This window comes from Tiliqua scincoides, chromosome 1 (assembly GCF_035046505.1).
Source record: "Tiliqua scincoides isolate rTilSci1 chromosome 1, rTilSci1.hap2, whole genome shotgun sequence".
Classification (NCBI taxonomy): Eukaryota; Metazoa; Chordata; class Lepidosauria; order Squamata; family Scincidae; genus Tiliqua; species Tiliqua scincoides.
Window position 1 is genome coordinate 114,003,245 of NC_089821.1, and position 17,167 is coordinate 114,020,411.

At 44.0% G+C, this 17,167-nt stretch overlaps 1 protein-coding gene across 1 annotated transcript in view; it reads left to right on the top strand.

Annotated features, from left to right (window-relative positions):
• Positions 1 to 17,167, top strand: part of ITGAV (integrin subunit alpha V) — a 76,525-nt gene that overhangs the window by 1,579 nt on the left and 57,779 nt on the right. The window contains exon 2 of the mRNA XM_066611309.1: positions 13,115 to 13,242. Within this exon, the coding sequence (XP_066467406.1) occupies positions 13,115 to 13,242 (128 nt within the window). The remainder of the gene's footprint in view (positions 1 to 13,114; positions 13,243 to 17,167) is intronic.

Genomic DNA, 17,167 nt, shown 5'->3' on the forward strand with positions numbered 1-17,167 from the left:
ATTTTGCGCACCCCCCTTGCCACCCCCACTCTGTTTCACACCCCTCCCTCTTTGGGAAAGGGCCCGAAAGAAACTTTGTACCCCCTGATAAAATTCCTCTCACCTTGCGCAATCCTGTGCAGGTATTCTCAGAAGCCAGTCCCATTACAGTCAATGTGGCTTACTCCCAGGAAAGTGTGGCTAGGTAGGATGCAGTCCTAACATGGAAGCCCATTGATTTGGCCCACCTGAGGAGGTGTGGAGCTGTCAGGTCCTCCTCTACCTGCTTACTCCAAAGGAAGCCGCACCAATCTCAGTGGAATTGATTTCCTGTGTAAGTGTGGATAGGACTGTGGCTTACACATGTAGGAAGAGATTGCATTGAAATGGGATCTGTGCTTGGGTGAGAGGGTTTCTGAATTTGTCTGAGATCCAAGTGCTCCAATTTGTAGGCTGAAGCCTGATCTCACATTCCTCCTCTCCCTCTTGAAAGCAGACAAGGTTGCCTTTTCTTATCCTGGCCACACTAGAAGAGGGACACTTTGTATCAAAGAGAGGAAGCGGAGCATTTCTGATGCTGAAAAACAGAGCAGCGGGAAAGAGTGTGGTGTGTTTATTTTATTTTTAGTCAAGGAGTCATACCAAATCAAAAAACCAGGAAAGTTTCCCTCCCCCCCCCCCCCCCGAAAACTGGAACTGAAACTGAACCTCAAATCTCTTGGTTGACTTGAATGTGAATAGAAACCAGACAAAATAAGAGATTCAGTAACCAGACATTCAAGTTTTGGTTGTGTGGTTGATGCTCTATTTGTTAAGGTGGGGGTTGTTCTGTTTTGTGCCTTTTGTTTGGAGAAACCTTTAAAAAGTCAAGAGAAAATAGTTTTAATTTTTGGTCCATTAAATATTTTATTGCTTTTGTTAGAGTTATGTTTGATTTCTTCATTCACATTTTTATACCAACCTTCCTCCAAGGAGCTCAGGGTGGGGTGCATAGTTTTCCCCCTCCTTTTGTCCTCACAAACCTTGTGAGGTAGGTGAGCTGAGAGATAGTGACTGGCCCAAAGTCACCCAGGAGGCTTCATGGATGAGTGGGGATTTGAACCTGGATCTTCTGGATCTAAAGGGGTGGGGGAAAGACCAGAAAAAATGACCCAAGCTGATATCTAAGCTGGTTCAACAGTCCTTCAAAGTGTCTGAATTAGATGTTGAGCCCCTTCTTAAAGTTAGCATTGAACTGGCTAATTAAAAAATAGTGATAAATATAAACTGAACCAGAATCAAGATGTTTTAACTGTTCAACTCCTTGTTGATGATTTGTTACCTACTTCTCTTTACCTGGATCATTCAACATGGTTAATAATACATTTCTTTTCATCCTGTCTTTTGGAGGAGTCTCAAGCCATAGCACCTCAACAGAACAGCTTTAACAAATGAGCCACACATTAATTATGTAATGAAATTAATACAACTCATAAACTTAAAATGAACTCTGTAGATTAAAATTTTGTCCAGATTCAGCCATTTCTACCCAATGCTGCATATATGCAACAGGGATAAAATGTGTACACCTGTGGGCTGGGCAGAAATGGGTTAAAGTCTGTAGTCTAAAATACACAGGTCTCATGAAGCCTAAATCCACTCATCAACCAAATCCTAAGGAATGCCTACTTGGTCTGATTCATTATTGGAGTGGCACAAACTCTGTCAGAAAATATTTTCAGCTCATGAGCCCATGTGATACTTATCATGGGTCCAGTGAAAAGCACGTTTATCTAAAATATTCCAGTTTGCTCCCATAACTCTTCATTTTGATTTCAGGGTGCATCTTTAGGATTGCAGGTTATTTGCTTTAAGTCTTGCAGAGAAACAATGAAAAAAGCAAGGAGAGGACAATGGCCTCAGGCCTGGTTCCTTCTGCAATGGCTAAATGTTTTACTCTGAAGTACAGTCTGCTGATTTTAGTGAGAATTCCCTTTAGTTAAATGTTTGTGGCAGTGGATGTAATTCTGGGACAACAGTTTGAATGAAGCTGAGGTGTGCCAGACAATACCAGGATAGGCAGATGAGACCATAAACTAGGGTTGCTGTCCATTTTCTCTCAAATAGTTCCTGGGAATAAGTGGTGATTTAGGGCTTATTCACATTTTCTTTCCTGGGATGTTTGAAAATTAAGGACTCAAGCTCTCAGAAATGTGACGCATGCAGGAACTTTCCAGAATCAGACAGTCAGAATTGCCTTGTTGAGAAAAACCCAAGATTTCTCACACCTAGTACTCTGGCTATTGATAGCCACAGATACTTTGGCACCTGAGGGTGACAATCTAAACAGGAGCAGCAACACCAACAAAAAAATATAATAATACTGTATACTAAGTAATCCTAAGGAGGTTTATTCATGAGCCCCACAACGTTCAGTAAGGCTTACTCCCAGGCAAGTGCATTTAAGATAATGATGATTAAAATATTTATATACTACTTTTCAGCAAAAAAAGTTTACAAAGTGGTTTACATAGCAGGGATTGCATTAGAACTGCCACCTAAATAATTGATACTTCTAAATCAGTTGGCTGAAATGGGTTGCCTAACTTTTGCTTAAAAGTCAAATGTTGGAATTTGCCTATCTCGGCATTTCTCAACCAGTGGTACGAATACCACTGGTGGTACTTGAGGTGGTGTGCAGTGGTACATTCGAGACCCCCACTACCTGGAAGTGAAACCAGCAACAAAATGCCTCCTGCAGTGGTAGGAAGCTTGGCTCAGCAGAAAAACCTACAGCGTGTACTTTTCATGTGCTCAAAAAAGTCCTCCTGTCTGCCCTGAGCCTCTTACCACTTACCATTGTTGCGTTGTGTCTGGCTTCCCAATATGAAAGTAACTGGCATATTATTGCTAGTGACTTCTGGTGGTACTTCCGGTAGTTGGACTATGTGAAGTGGTACAGCAGGGGACAAAAACTCATCTATCTAGATGACAACTATCTAGGTTGTCATCCAATGCATGAAATCTCAACTGATTGATCGTTTGGGTTCCAATAGGTGAATAAAGAAATACGGTTTGTGTACATTTGCACAAATATGCTTTCTGGATCAGGCTGCCCAGCAGTACCACTGATTTCAGTGGATTTTCTCCTAAGGCAGCCTGAAGAATTGTAACCGTAAGGTCTAAGGGGAATTGCCCAGAGTATTGGTGAGGCAGGCCAATCGTCCTGCCCCTGCTGCTCCACCTTTGCTATCTTGTCTTCAAACATAGTGAGAAAGTTCCAGGCCTGCTTCTCACCCTTTCTCTCAGTCCAGGCTGGGGAGAAGGCAGACATGGAACGCATCAGTTTGGAAATATGGGAAAAAGAAGGCACTTGAAGGAGAAATGCACTTCCTAAGTGGCACTTGATTAATTAGAAAACTGTTTAATGTCACTTAGAAATGTTTTAATTGATTAGTTCTAATCATCAATGAAATATTGCAGCCCTACTTTGTCTTTCTGCCCTGGCTAACTGTCACATTGTTTTCCCCCCATCTATGGGGTGATTCCAGCAAGTCGTTCCCACATACCCTAGCACAAGGAAAAGCAAAAATACAGGAATTGAATTGGGTGAACGGAATAGGATTGTACTGTCAAACATAATCTATGGTTCTGCTGGCTCAGCTCCTGCTGTGCCAGGCTAGAGTATCACAAATGTGCCATAAAGCATGCTTGTGACTACTCTAGAGCAAGCAGTGCCTAGAGCAGGGTGTCCAAAGTTTTTGGCAGGAGGGCCACTTAGTCTCTCAGACACTGTGTTGGGGGCCGGGGAAAAAAAGAATTAATTTCTATTTTAAATTTGAATAAATTTACATGTTTACATAAATGAATATATTAAAGATGAACTTATATGAATGAATGAAGGTCTTGCAATAGCTCAAGGGCTATAAAAGGCCTTGCACAAAGCAAGACTGACCTTTCCTTTGCTGCATCACAGATGTGAAACAACAAGCAGTAAAGGGAGCCCTCATCCCACAGCTCACGCGTGAGGTCAAACAGTCTCCCTCAAGCTGAGAGCAGTTGCATCGGGCCAGCGTGGGCTCCAACAAATCTCTGGAGGGCCAGAGGCTCATTGGAGACTGGGGGCTCCCTGAGGGCCTCATTGAGAGGCCTCAAGGGCCGCAAGTGGCCCCAGCGCTGGGGTTTGGGCACCCCTGGCCTAGAGCAAGCAGTGATGGCAGGAAGGCTTGTATTGGTGCAGCATCACTGCATCAAAAGAAAAAGCCAGTGGTGGAGGTGAGTATGTCTGGTGGTGCAGGGGCTGTGGGGGCAGGGACAGAACAGGAGGTGGCTGGGAGGGGGATGGGATCGGTAGAGTAAGCCTCTACTGCAGGAGTGTCCAAAGTTTTTGGTTGGAGGGCCACATCATCTCTCTGACGATGTGTGGGCGGCCAGGGGAAAAAAAAAGAATTAATTTGCATTTAAAATTTGAATAAATTTGCATAAGTTTACATAAATGACTATATTAGAGATGAACTTATATGAATGAATGAAGGTTTTGCAATAGCTCAAGGCCTATAAAAGGCCTTGCACAAAGCAAGGCTGGCCTTTCCTTTGCTGCCGCTACTGCACCACAGTCGTGAAACAGCAAGCAGTGGAGGAAGCCCTCATCCCACAGCTCACGCGAGAGGTCAAACAGTTGCCCTCATGCTGAGAGCAGTTGTGTCGGGCCAGTGCGGGCTCCAACAAATCTCTGGAGGGCCAGAGGCTCATTGGAGACTGGGGGCTCCCTGAGGGCCACATTGAGAAGCCTCGAGGGCCGCATGTGGCCCCAGGGCCGGGGTTTGGGCACCCCTGCTCTACTGTATTCTAACCCCAGGCATGACAACATTACATGGAGCTGCTTGGATTTGTAGCTGGTGTAGATGAGTAGCCCCATTGGGCAGGCTGGAGTATTACATGGGGTAAGGAGAAAAAAATATCACCTAAAAATCTCCAGTCTGCTCCTAACCTTCACTTGACATGGCATATGCCAGTGCAGGGTAGGACTGGGCTGTGAATTGCTTTCAAACAATTTTTGATTTTTTTCCCCCCATCAACTTATAGTATTGCTATATCAATACTTCCTAACATTCTAGCACATAAATTCTTATATTTGTTTAGGTGTGTCATCAACAGATTTATCTTGCTTACAGGTGCCAGCCACTAATTTCTACATATTTAACCAAGCAAAACTGCTCATTGAATTTCATTTTAATTTGGGGCCAGCTTGTTTTCTTTTTCCACTTGGTTTAAGGAAAGTGCGCTGTATTATTGCTTTTGCCTACAAATCTTGTGTGACCATGTGGGAATTCTTGACCACTTAAATTGCCCCAAAACAGGAGCATCAAAATTAGTGACCCACGCCCCTAAAATGCTGTGCCTGGTTGCTTCCCCAGCAATCCCATTTAACACCGGTGTTCAAAATTTAGTTTCAGGATGACATTTAAATCATGATGTAGGATTTTTAAATATTTATGTAGTGATGTTTACAAGCTGCAGTCTTTGCTGTCAAATGTCACCCAGAGGCAATCTAAAGCCCATTAGAAACCATCAGTCAAATCTTAATATACTAGCCAAATAACTGGAATTCGAATGCCCCAGATTAAAGTACATCCAGACAGTCAATAGGAAATGCCTTTGAAAAAGAGAAGGTTTTACTGGATTATGGAAGACCACCAACAAGCAGACCAGAAAAATCTGATGTGGGAGGATGTTCTGTGAGGTTGTACTGCACAAGAAGTTTATATCAGCCAAGGTTTCCTGTTTTTGGATGAAATGGGAAACTGTGGCTTGTTATATAAGCCACAAATGAAAGTATTAAACTTCCTTCTCAGATACTCAAAGGAGGAAGGAGGGGGAAGTGATGGGCATGAGCCCAAGGCTTACTGTCAAAAAAAAAGAAAAGAAAAAAACAACAACCCTGAACTATTGACTTTCTGGTGGATCTGAACTGGGCTTTGAGAATGTTGTACAGGCTAATGTTTATTAATTGTTTTCATTGCATAATCATTCAATAACCATAATAATTGCATAACATGATTGCTGCCTGCTGTTGATTTGCATGTGATGAAATCCTTTCAGGACATTCATGGCTATTGAAGGACCCGTCCTCCATGAACTTGTAGCAATTTGCAGGAACTTGGCATTTTCTACGCATTTGTAAAACAAGAAAAACCCTGCTGGACCAGCACAAAGGCCCGTCTAGTCCAGCATCCTGTTTTCCATAGCGGCTCACCAACTGCCTCTGGGAAGCCCATAATGTGGACCAATAGCAACCCTGCTACTGGTATTCAGAGGCCTACTGCTATAGAACCTGGACGTGGCACATGGTCATTATGACTAATGGCTACTGACAGATCAGTCCTCCAAGAATCTATCCAGTCTCCATTTAAAAGTCATCCAAATTAGTGGCCACCATCACATTGTGTGTGCTTGGGAAACTGTGGCAGGCCGTGTCTTCTCAGCTGTTTGTACTGGCAGTGACTGCATATCTGCAGGACCCTCTTAACATGGGTGATTGATACCTTTACGAGCATGGATTCCTGCATGTGGAATGCCCTCTCCTGGCACGAATCTGTATCAGTCCCAGATGTTTGCCTAGGTCTAGTTGGGTCATTTTAAAGAATTTTTTTGTTGCAACCATTGTATGTACTCTCAGTTTGTATTATTTGCAGCTAAAAACTCTTGCAAGATGACTTGTATTACTTCTACGGGTTTTTATTATTTTTCATAGTCATTTATATGCTTTATGGTAGAACTGTTGTGAACTACCCTGGGTGTTTTGAAACTGAAGGGCCATACAGTAATGTTTTGACATATTTATTTTATATGAAATCAATCAATCCTGCAGATTCCTACCCAGCAGTATAGGATGGTTATCGTGTGTCTTGATGGATGACCTGAATATAAGTGGTCAATGCTTGCAGACTCGTTTGCAGTGGTCATCTCATTAATGGAGGAAAAGATCATTTATAAAAGAACTAAGATAGTGTTTGTACACAACTGTCCTGTAATGGGAGGTACAGAAGTACAGTATCTTCTTTTCTACATTTGGCTTGGGGCACCAGAAGTTATGTAGGCCTGCCTTGGATGTATCTGAACTAGCAGCCCTTTGGATCCCAGGCTGTATGTATTTAAAAGCAACCCTAATGGATTGTGTATAAATTTGTGTATAAAATACAAACTGGGTGATATCCAGCAGGACTGTCCCCTAGCCCATATTATGCCTTTATACACAGTAGAAAAAGGTGCCCCTTCCTCCCCACCGAAAGGGGCATTCCACCAGCATCCTCCTCCTTTCTGCCATGCAGGTGTCTGAATGGAAGATGTGGTTCCCTTGTGCACTGTGCAACCTGCACAACTGTATGGGGTGGCTCTGATATTCAGAGTCCTGTTGGCACAATGTGTGTGAACATTAAGGCCCCTTCCCTAACCTCTCCTCCCTACTAAAGGTGTCCCTAAAAACTATTGCTAAGGTTTGGGTGATGGTGACATTTGATAAGAGAATGGGATGTTGTGGGAGGGGACTGCAGGGTGAGGAGGAATATCAAGAAACCAGCTGTCTGCAGTAGTGATCGCCTGATGTTTTCTGGAATTGGTCCCTCTCCCTGCAGTCATCCAGTCTGTGTTGCATATCATTGCAGAGTCCTCCAACCTTCAGCAATGGCTTTTGGGGAAGGGCCTCAAAGAATTTCAGTAGAGCGAAGGGGATGGAGAGCCTTGCACAGATGCACATTGCACCAGCAGTGCGCTCTGGATGCCACCCAATGGGTATGAATATGAACTTCTGCAAGCAAAAGAATATAAGCTGGACTCAAGATACAAGGGACAACATGGGTTTGTGTGGAGTAAAGGACAGACATTCTCTTTGAATGTACCTTTAGGAAGAAATAGTTACAAAATAATTGGCTACTATACTCTAGTTGTTATAAATAAGATGAATTTTTATAGTGATGACTGTTGGAAATACCAGAAAAATCAAAGTAATTTATTTCATATTGGGTTGAGTGTTGGAGAGCAGAAAATATACTGTTGGTCAAAATGCTAGGATAAGCATCCCAGTTAAGATCCTTGGTGTAAAGGGGATGCTTTGTGGTGTAAAGTCATAGTAGTGGAACATATGGCAGTTCTAACTGGGCTGAGAGCTTGACTAAGCCTTTGTCCAATGTTCACCTAGAGCACATTTTTTTCACCTCGCGCATGAGCATGTCAAGCTGTTGTTCTTTCTGAGTTTCATTTAAATGTGGAAAGCTTTTCCCTGAGGTCTGCAGAACTTGTGGCAGGGCATGATAAAGCTCCCCGTTTTGCTATGACTGTAAAAAATTGGAAGGTTATCAAGCATCTGGTAGCCCACGGTGTGTGACTGGAGTGCTGTGTATTTGTTTTTGTGACTGATGAGTTGTGCAGGCATGCTTTAACTATCCTTGACACAACTCCCACTTTTGCTCGCTATCAGATATTGTAACTGATCCATCCGTCAGGGTAGCCAGACTTCAAGGTCTTGTGAAACTGCATGGCTCAGTCAACCAGATCAGAGCGTGTAAGAGAGACATTGCTTCTGTTTCACACAATGCTTTTGGCTTGCCTGTGATTGACAGTCTTGCTTCCCTGTTTCTCATTTGTAGATACTGGCACTCTCTTGAGCTCTGTTGCTCTTTAGATTAATTATGCTCTAGGCAAAACTGAATCAATGCTCTCAGAACGGTTGACTCCTCTATTTTTAGTACAGCATGATTCATTTCATATGTAATTTCTCTTGATTCTAGTGTGTTGTATGCTGATGCCAGGAAACAAAGGTTTGGAAATAAATTCTGTTGAAATTATTGTGAATAAGGGAGTGTGTTTAGGACAGAAGCACCAGTTTTTAGACAATGGCAGTCGAGGATATCCCTAGATAATTTGGTGTCTAAAGGCAAAAAACCAAAGTGGCACTCCCCTCCACTAATTGAATATGAGTAATTTACATTATCATCCTGTTGTGTGGTTCCTGTTTCAGTTTAGTACTAGGGCTTGCGCAACAACAAAAACAATTCTGGTGAATTCTGCCTTGTGAATCAGATCTGTCTGTCTCCCATCCTTCTGCCTATAATGGCACCAAAATGAACCCTACGCCTTGTGTCGGACAGGGTTGCCTCTGCCAACAACAAACAGAATGCTGGTGTCTCCCAAACAAGCACACTTTTCTTCCATGTGTCTTGTTGTTTGACATGAAACAAGTTCTCCTGACTTCTGGAAGAAAATGGCATGTATGCACTGGAAGCATGCCAAAAGTGGTTCTGAGACAGTAGGGGGTAAAAGTGAAGCAAAATTAAACCTGATAGGCAGATGGGTAAGCATCCTTTTCCAGGTGCAGTTATTTTCATCACTACTACAGGGCTTTACCTGTTGAACTTCTGCCTTCCTCATAGAGCGAGTGAGCGTTTGATTCTTTTAAAATCTTGTCATATGTGTTGGCCCCATCGCACTCTGTGGTGTACCATTGCAGGTGCTGCTCATATCTGTAGGATTACTGTGTAACACTCCAGGTCTAAACATTTGTGTTGGCCAGTGTTAATGTCCCTGGCCACTGTAATGCAGCATTGGTGAGGCAGTTCTTTTTCCATATGCTTTGCATTTATTTGCTGGCACAGCACGTATTAGAATTGGGATATTGTGTTTTTGGTTTGGCTGTTCTGTGCTTTTTTTTTGTTTTTTGTTAAACTGTCATTTTAAATCTTGTCATAGCTTGGATTTGTCAAATCAAAGTGTCAGAACTAAGTGAGACTGAATAGCTGGGGTATTGGTTATGTGGAGTTTAATGGAGCTATGATGTTGTGAATTAAGGAAAAGGTGCTTCATGATTGATAGAGCTCCATCCATTGCTCTGGGGGAAAAAGAAAAAGAGACCTCCCTTAGTCTAAGCAATATGATATAAGGAAATGACTGCCAGAAGCCATTTATTTTATTTTTGGAGAGATTTGTTTGCATGTAGGTGTGTTTGCTGGGCAAGGAGTTGAAGGCTAAAATAGTTTTATAGTATGCTGAATGAAATGGAATTTAGAGAATAATTCCCTTAAGGTTAGACAATTAGTAATCTTTACATGCTATATTTTAGACTTGGGTACTAATGACTCTGTGTTAAACTGTTTCTGCCCAGCCCACAGGTGTACACATTTGATCCCTGTTGCGTATATGCAACGTGGGGCAGAAATGGCTTAACTTGATGGGGTAATGGAGAGGTCTGAGTTTGTGGAAATCACCAATGTCCTGTGGAATTCTGCTTTGTATGTTTATTTATTTATATTTATCTGGTCTCACCACCCAATTTTATAGCTGTTTGTTGAAGGGGAATATGCAGAAGTGTTTGCCATTCTGGCTGAGTTTGATCCTAAGCTTGGCAAGTGGAGCAGATGAGTCCTAGATGCAATCGAACTCCCATAATCTGGAGAGATCAGCTTAATCTGCTCTCTCCAGGTATCCCTTTCTACCCTGTATTTTTTACAGTTATGTCTGGTGTAAAGTTAAGGTGGCTTCTGTGGGCTAGAAGGACTCATGGGACAGGCCAGCATGCCTTGTGTCCCATTAAGCTGAAAACACCCACTAGCCATCTCATGTGATTATATCCCCACAAACCATTTTTGCACTCCCAAGACACTTAGTAGCTCCCAGGCTTCCTATGTATTTGGTAATAGGCTTTGTTTGGATTGGTTCCTCTCAAGTCATGCAGGCCTCAATTGTGCAGCAAATCTAAGCATAGAAACTATAGAAACTTCCGCTAATCTTATTTCAATTATAGGAACTTCACTAATTTGGTCCTACACTGCTCTAATTCAGTGGCGTCACTAGGATTTGCGTCACCCGGTATGGGAGGCCTGTGCATCACCCCATGCAGTGGGTGGGGCAACACCCCAGGTGGTGGGCGTGGTGATGTACCATCACCCCACCCCCACTGGTTTTTTGGCTGTACCTTTTGATAGAACACAGATATTTCAATGTGGTGTGTTTCATTGCATTCTGCATGAAATTACACATTGATGGATATATAACATGATGATAGTATTCCTCCAAACTCTGATTTTAGTGATTTTGAAAACTTGTAGAGTTACACACGCACGCGCACACACGCTGTGTCAACTTACGAACGCCTTATTGCAGCAGTTTTCAAATTTTTAGCACCAGGACCCACTTTTTAGAATGACAGTCTGTCCAGGACCCATTGGAAGTGCTGTCATGACCAGAAGTGACATCATCAAGCAAATTAAAATACAGTAGAACCTCTTTAAGTTGACCACCCAAGGGACTGGAGGAAATTGGTCAACATAGGGAGGTGGTCAACATACAGGGGTGAAAAAGGCATTCAAATATTATAATGTTTAGCTCCCAGGACAACAAATGCAAGGTCAAGTTATTCTTTAGATTGGATTTTTAAAAAGTTATACTGCAGATATCAATGAGAATTGATCCTTTGTGATACTTACTATTTATATCATCTATATCTATATCAAGAGACAGAGAATAAACAGCCCACAATCAGTGTTTAAAAAAAACCCTGAAAATTCATAAGCTTAAAAAAAAATTGTAAGTTAGAAATAAATACTTGGTTTCATAGCAGACAGGCAGACCAATGCTATCCCTTGCCAGCCCATAGCATGTAGCATGTTACATAGCCCCAACAGCTAAAAAAACACGCTTTTTTACTTAGGCTGTCTGGCTTCCACTGGGTTCCCTCAGATTCACTAAATACGAGAAGGTGTTTGATACGGTCCCTCACTAAAAGCTGTTGAGAAAACTCCACAGTCAGGGAATAAGAGGACAGGTCCTCTCATGGATTGGGAACTGGTTGAGAACCAGGAAACAGAGAGTGGGTGTCAATGGGCAATTGACAAAAAAAGTGGAGAGATGTGGAAAGTGGAGTGCCTCAAGGATCTGTCCTGGGACTGGTGCTTTTCAACATCTTCATAAATGACCTGGAAACAGGGATAAGCAGGGAGGTGGACAAGGTTGTGGATGACACTAAACTTTTCTGAGTGGTGAAGACCAGAAGGGATTGTGAAGTGCTGCAGAAGGATCTCTCCAAACCGGGATAATAGGCAGCAAAATAGCAGTTGTGTTTCAATATAAGTGTAAAGTAATACACTGGTGATGGGAACCAAAGTAAAAGGACTGTGGCTTCACTATGCACAGGCAACCTCATGTCCCTCACAACTTGGTACATGTCCATGAATTTTCTCTGTAGTCTGCCTGCAATAACACCCCCCCTAAAAAAGAATCGGTGAGATTTCCAGCCCTTCCCAGTGCCCAGTTTAAAGTTCTTCTATTTCAAGCATATCAAGATAAAGACCCACCTGGCATTACAAGAGCAAAATAGAAAACATTCCCCTTACCAGTTCAAGCCTCTTTTTTTTTTTTTTTGGTCTTTTTTAGTGGGGGGGGGAGGCTGCCTTCTGGAGCATTTGTTGAGCTCTAGTTCCATTGGATCAGGACCCTTCTGGTGTCCTCACATTCCCCTTTGCCTGGCCTGACCACCAGCCAAGGCAAGTCTGCCTACTTGTGAGTAAATGTGACTGTGAGGCTATTCACTTTCCATAGGGCTCAATACATTTGCAGCTGGGAGGGAGGGACCTCCTCTTTGGGTGTTTTTTGGGGCTGCATTCATTGGATAGGGACCATTCTGATGTTGTTGGATTCCGCTCAGCCTGCCCTTTCCGATGCACTAAGGCATGTTTGCCTACTTGTGAGTAAACGCACGATACGGCTCGGTTTCACTTTCCATAGGGCTCCTTGCATATTTTTTTCCTGGTTTTTTGGCCATAAGTTTTGAAGGAAAGGAGCTATTTCACTCTGAGTTTTTGCATTGCATTCCACTGGAAATTCCACATCTAACAGTGTATGGGATGACGGGGTTGCTCTTAAAACCGCGATTTTAGCGCGTCATCCCCCCAGTGCACATCACCCCCCCTTGCGCGTCACCCGGTGTGGCCCTCACCCCCCTCACCCCCTAGGGACGCCACTGTTCTAACTCTCTCTCTGCTACTAGGTCCTGCTACAACTCATATTGCTAGACCAGTTTTACCATTTGTGTGCTTAATTAGTTGCCGTCCTTGAAATCAGCTGCATTCTTGGGACCTTCATTTTGTTTCTGTTTTGTTTTCTGCAGAATGTTTCTCCTTGTGGGGGCCCCAAAGGCAAACACAAGTCAGCCTGACATTGTACAAGGAGGCGAGGTTCTCAAGTGTAATTGGAACTCCAACAGAAACTGCCAGCCTATCATCTTTGACTCTACAGGTAATGTCTGATTATCATGTTGGTGTCTCCCTTCAGTGGCGGACCTCCCATTAAGAACAATGGGGCAAATGCCCCAGGCGCAAGCCTTTAGGGTCCTATGGAAGCCTCCCTGAGGTTCCTGACAGGATCAGAAACTTCCAGAAAAATGGAAGCACAGTTTAAAGCCTTAGGGAAGCCTCGGGAAGCTTCTCCAAGGTAGCTTGCAGTCACATGAGGCTCCTTGAGCCTCAGCTGAGTGGGGGGGGGGCAGATTTGCGTGTAGGGGGGCACTAGCATCCCACAGGGGCACCATCTTGAACCTTTGTGCTGGAGTGTGGGGCTGGGGAGGTCTGCCATTATCTCCCTTCTCCTGGAATCTGAATAAAGGTTTACCTAAGGTTTGCTATGCTGCCTGTTTGTTATGCCATAGACCAGCATTTCTCAAACTGTGAGGTGGCTCACTAGGTGAGTCATGAGCCAATTCCGGGTGGGTTGCATATCACCTAACTCAGCTGCCATTGAAAATACAGAGCTGAAAATGCAGGGTACAGAGCTGCTGGGCAGGTTGGGCTCCCAGAGGGAGAATGGCCTGGTGCTTTGCCCTGAATAGTTGAGAAGATAGGATACTGGAAAGGGGGAAGGACTGTATGGTTAGAGAAGAATCCAAGTGTGTGTTCTGAGAAGCAAAAATAATTCAAATTGAGTTTGAATTATGAGCTATGCAAAATAACAGTATGAACAAGCAATGTTATGGGACCTTTAGGCGACCGCGAATTACAGCAGACACTCGCCTATAAGTCAACCTCACAGATAAGTCGAGGGCAGGTTTTGAGCCAAAAAATCATGGAATTTTCTATGACAGAAATTTTCTATTTTCTTATCCTCGGATAAGTCGGGAGTCTTATTTTGTCTGATTTTACCTGAGGCCAGATCCTGAAAAATAACCTCCCAGTAATTGTTACCTAAGAACTATACAGTCTCCAATTTATTAAAAACATAGTAAGTAAGCATTAAAAACACAGTATACATACATAGTATGTACCGTATGTATACTTAGCATAGCAAAAACTGTTTTTAGTACAGACACTAATTTATTAAAAACTCTGATCTATCTCATAGATCAGGTATCTCCAAACTTTTTGGCAGAAGGGCCTCATCATTACAGATATTCTTCTTTGATAAAAAAAACACGGAAGTGAAAGAACTAGAAAGAACACCTCTTGCCCAGGGAAGAACACTGCACAGTGGGGAGATTTAGCTGCACATGGGGTTTCATTTCATCAAGCAGGGAGTCAGATGCGGGGGGAGAAGGGCAGTGAAAGAAACTGGAAAGCAGCACCCGATTTACTCAGATGTAGACCCTCTTCAGGAGGAGGTGCAGCAGCACCTCCTGGGGTCTTGTGTGGGGTTTTGGGATTCCTGGCAGCCTCGTCTCCCGCCCAGCCGGTCCCCCCATTGTGCAAGGACCTGGAGGAGGCAGGGCAGTGGGGGGACAGCCTGCTGGCCCAGCGCTCCCCTGCGCCCACTCAGAGCTGCTGCACACACTCACTTAAGTCCTGCCACCCGCAGAGGCAGGGAGCAGAGCGGGGGCGTCCTGGCTGCCGGTGCCGCCACTGTCACCAGACTGATGGAGGGCAGGGAGCGACCTGCACTTCCTACTCCCAAGCGCATGGCTCCGTGTGTGGCGGGCATGGAGGGAGGCACGCTGCCCCCGCCCAGGGAGCATCTGGTGGGGAGCAGGCAGCGCAGGACGCTCCTTGCACGCTCCCTGCCCTCCATCGGTCTGGTGACGCCCCTGCTCCACTCCCTGCCTCCGCTGGCAGCAGGACTTGAGTGCGTGCAGCAGCTGTGCGGGGGAGCGCCGGGCCAGCAAGCTGTCCCCCCACTGCCCTACCTCCTCCAGGGCTCCTCCAGGTCCTTGCGCAATGGGGGGACCTGACGGGAGGCGAGGCTGCCAGGAATCCCACAACCCCACGCAAGTCCTCAAGAGGCGCCGCTGCCCCTCCTTCCGCAGAGTCCCTCCCTGACCGAGGCAGGGTGCAGATGGCCCCCTCGCCCCCTCAGTCTGCCTGCGTGACTGTGCAGATAAGACAAGGGGGGCGATTCTCCCATCATTTCCGGGCGCAAATTTATCGCCTTACAGGCGAGTATCTACAGTAGGTTTGAAACCTGAATTGATGATATCACTTTTGGCCATGACATCACTCCCAGATTAATGACATCACTTCTGGTGGATCCTGAAAGATTATCATTCTAAAAAGTGGTTCTCACTGCTAAGAAGTTTGAGAACCACTGCCATAGACATTCAAAATAGTGGTGGACTTGTTGACTAAGAGCCCTGATGTTGTGAGACCTTTTAAGGCCTTCAGTAATGTTACATGATAGACATGTAGGATCAATTTCCATTTCTGAATGATTGTGAGAGGTGAGTATGCCAGTTAACCAATAAATTCAGTGGCTGTGGTAGGCAATGCAGGTCCTGGTGTAACAACTGGTAAAATAGAACAGTATGGCTATGCTATTGTGGATTCTATAACATTGGAACCCAGCCCTAACCTTCCCATCATCTTCTAATCCAGGGTCCTGTTTCTAGTGGCCTCTCAAGAAAACTGTAATCCCAAGGGATAAAGCTTCCTTCTTGGAGGAAGGCTCTTTCAGGGGAAAACACATGCAATTTGTGTGAGATAGAATTGAAGTATGGAACTTTCCCTAGATTCCCCCAATAATAAACAACTTCTGCTTGGTTTGAATCCAGTGTCGGTGATAAGGGATTGTGTATAAGCCAAGTACAAACAATGCCCAAACTATAGTGGGTTTTTTTTTTCTTTCGGGAAACTGGTGAAATCTCCATGCGATTGCTGCATGTACACTCATGTGACAGTTTCCTGCAACAAACATGTCAGGTGGTGCTCCTGTGTCTTTTAAAAATCCACACAGAGTTTAATTCCAATTGTCCAGTGTTCTCAGACATGTGCTAAGTGTTTAAAGTCAATTCGACGGCATTCATGCTTTATGTGCTAGCTGTGATGGATGTGTAATCCTAGTGTCAATACATGTGCTTATCATCTAAATTGCTGGGCTATCCTGGATGAAAGGATTTGCACTGGGGGTGACTGAGTAGGCTAATAAGGAGTTAGAAATTAAAAGACAAACCTCTAAACTGTAGACACTGTGCTATGTCCCCCTCATTTTAAGCATATTGCTTAATTCTTTATGGACACCCACTCTCTTAATTTAAGCATCTGATGTAGCTTTTAAACATTATGACCTGCTTTTCTGCAAGAGTAGTACTCAGGGTGGCTTGCATTTAGAATAGACTAGAGCAGAGGTGTCAAACATAAGGCCCTGGGGCTGAATGCGGCCCACAGAAGCTTTTTATCCGGCCCTCAGGCTCTCAGCTGCTGAGCAGTGCTGAGGTGGCACTGCTGAAAGGGCAGCCTATATGAAAATTGGGCTCTCCCATGTCTTGAGATATGATCAAGATTTATGTGTTTTCTGTCATGTGCAGCTAATGAGTTCCTAAGTGAGAAAAAGTGCTTATTTTTGGTTATGACCTGTTTAATGACATCACTTCCTGCCTAATGACATCACTTTCAGCCCTCAGCAGGCTATTTGGTCCTCTATACGAAATGAGTTTGACACCCCTGACTAGAGTGTGCATTATTACATCACTATAGACTGACAGTATAATACATACTGAGCACACCAAAACAAAATGCAGCAAGTTTCCTTTAAAAGGGTCTTAAAAGCTTGCCTAAACATTATAGTCTTCACTGCCTTTCTGAAGTGAGGCAGTGAGGAGATCAGGTATGGGTGGGGGAGCCCATTCCTCCTATTGGGCGTTCTCATCTCATGTTTTAAAGAAACTACTATCCCAACACAGTTGTCCTGCTTGCTGCAAGGTTCTTTCTTTATTTGAATACTTACAGCCCACTTTTCTACCCCA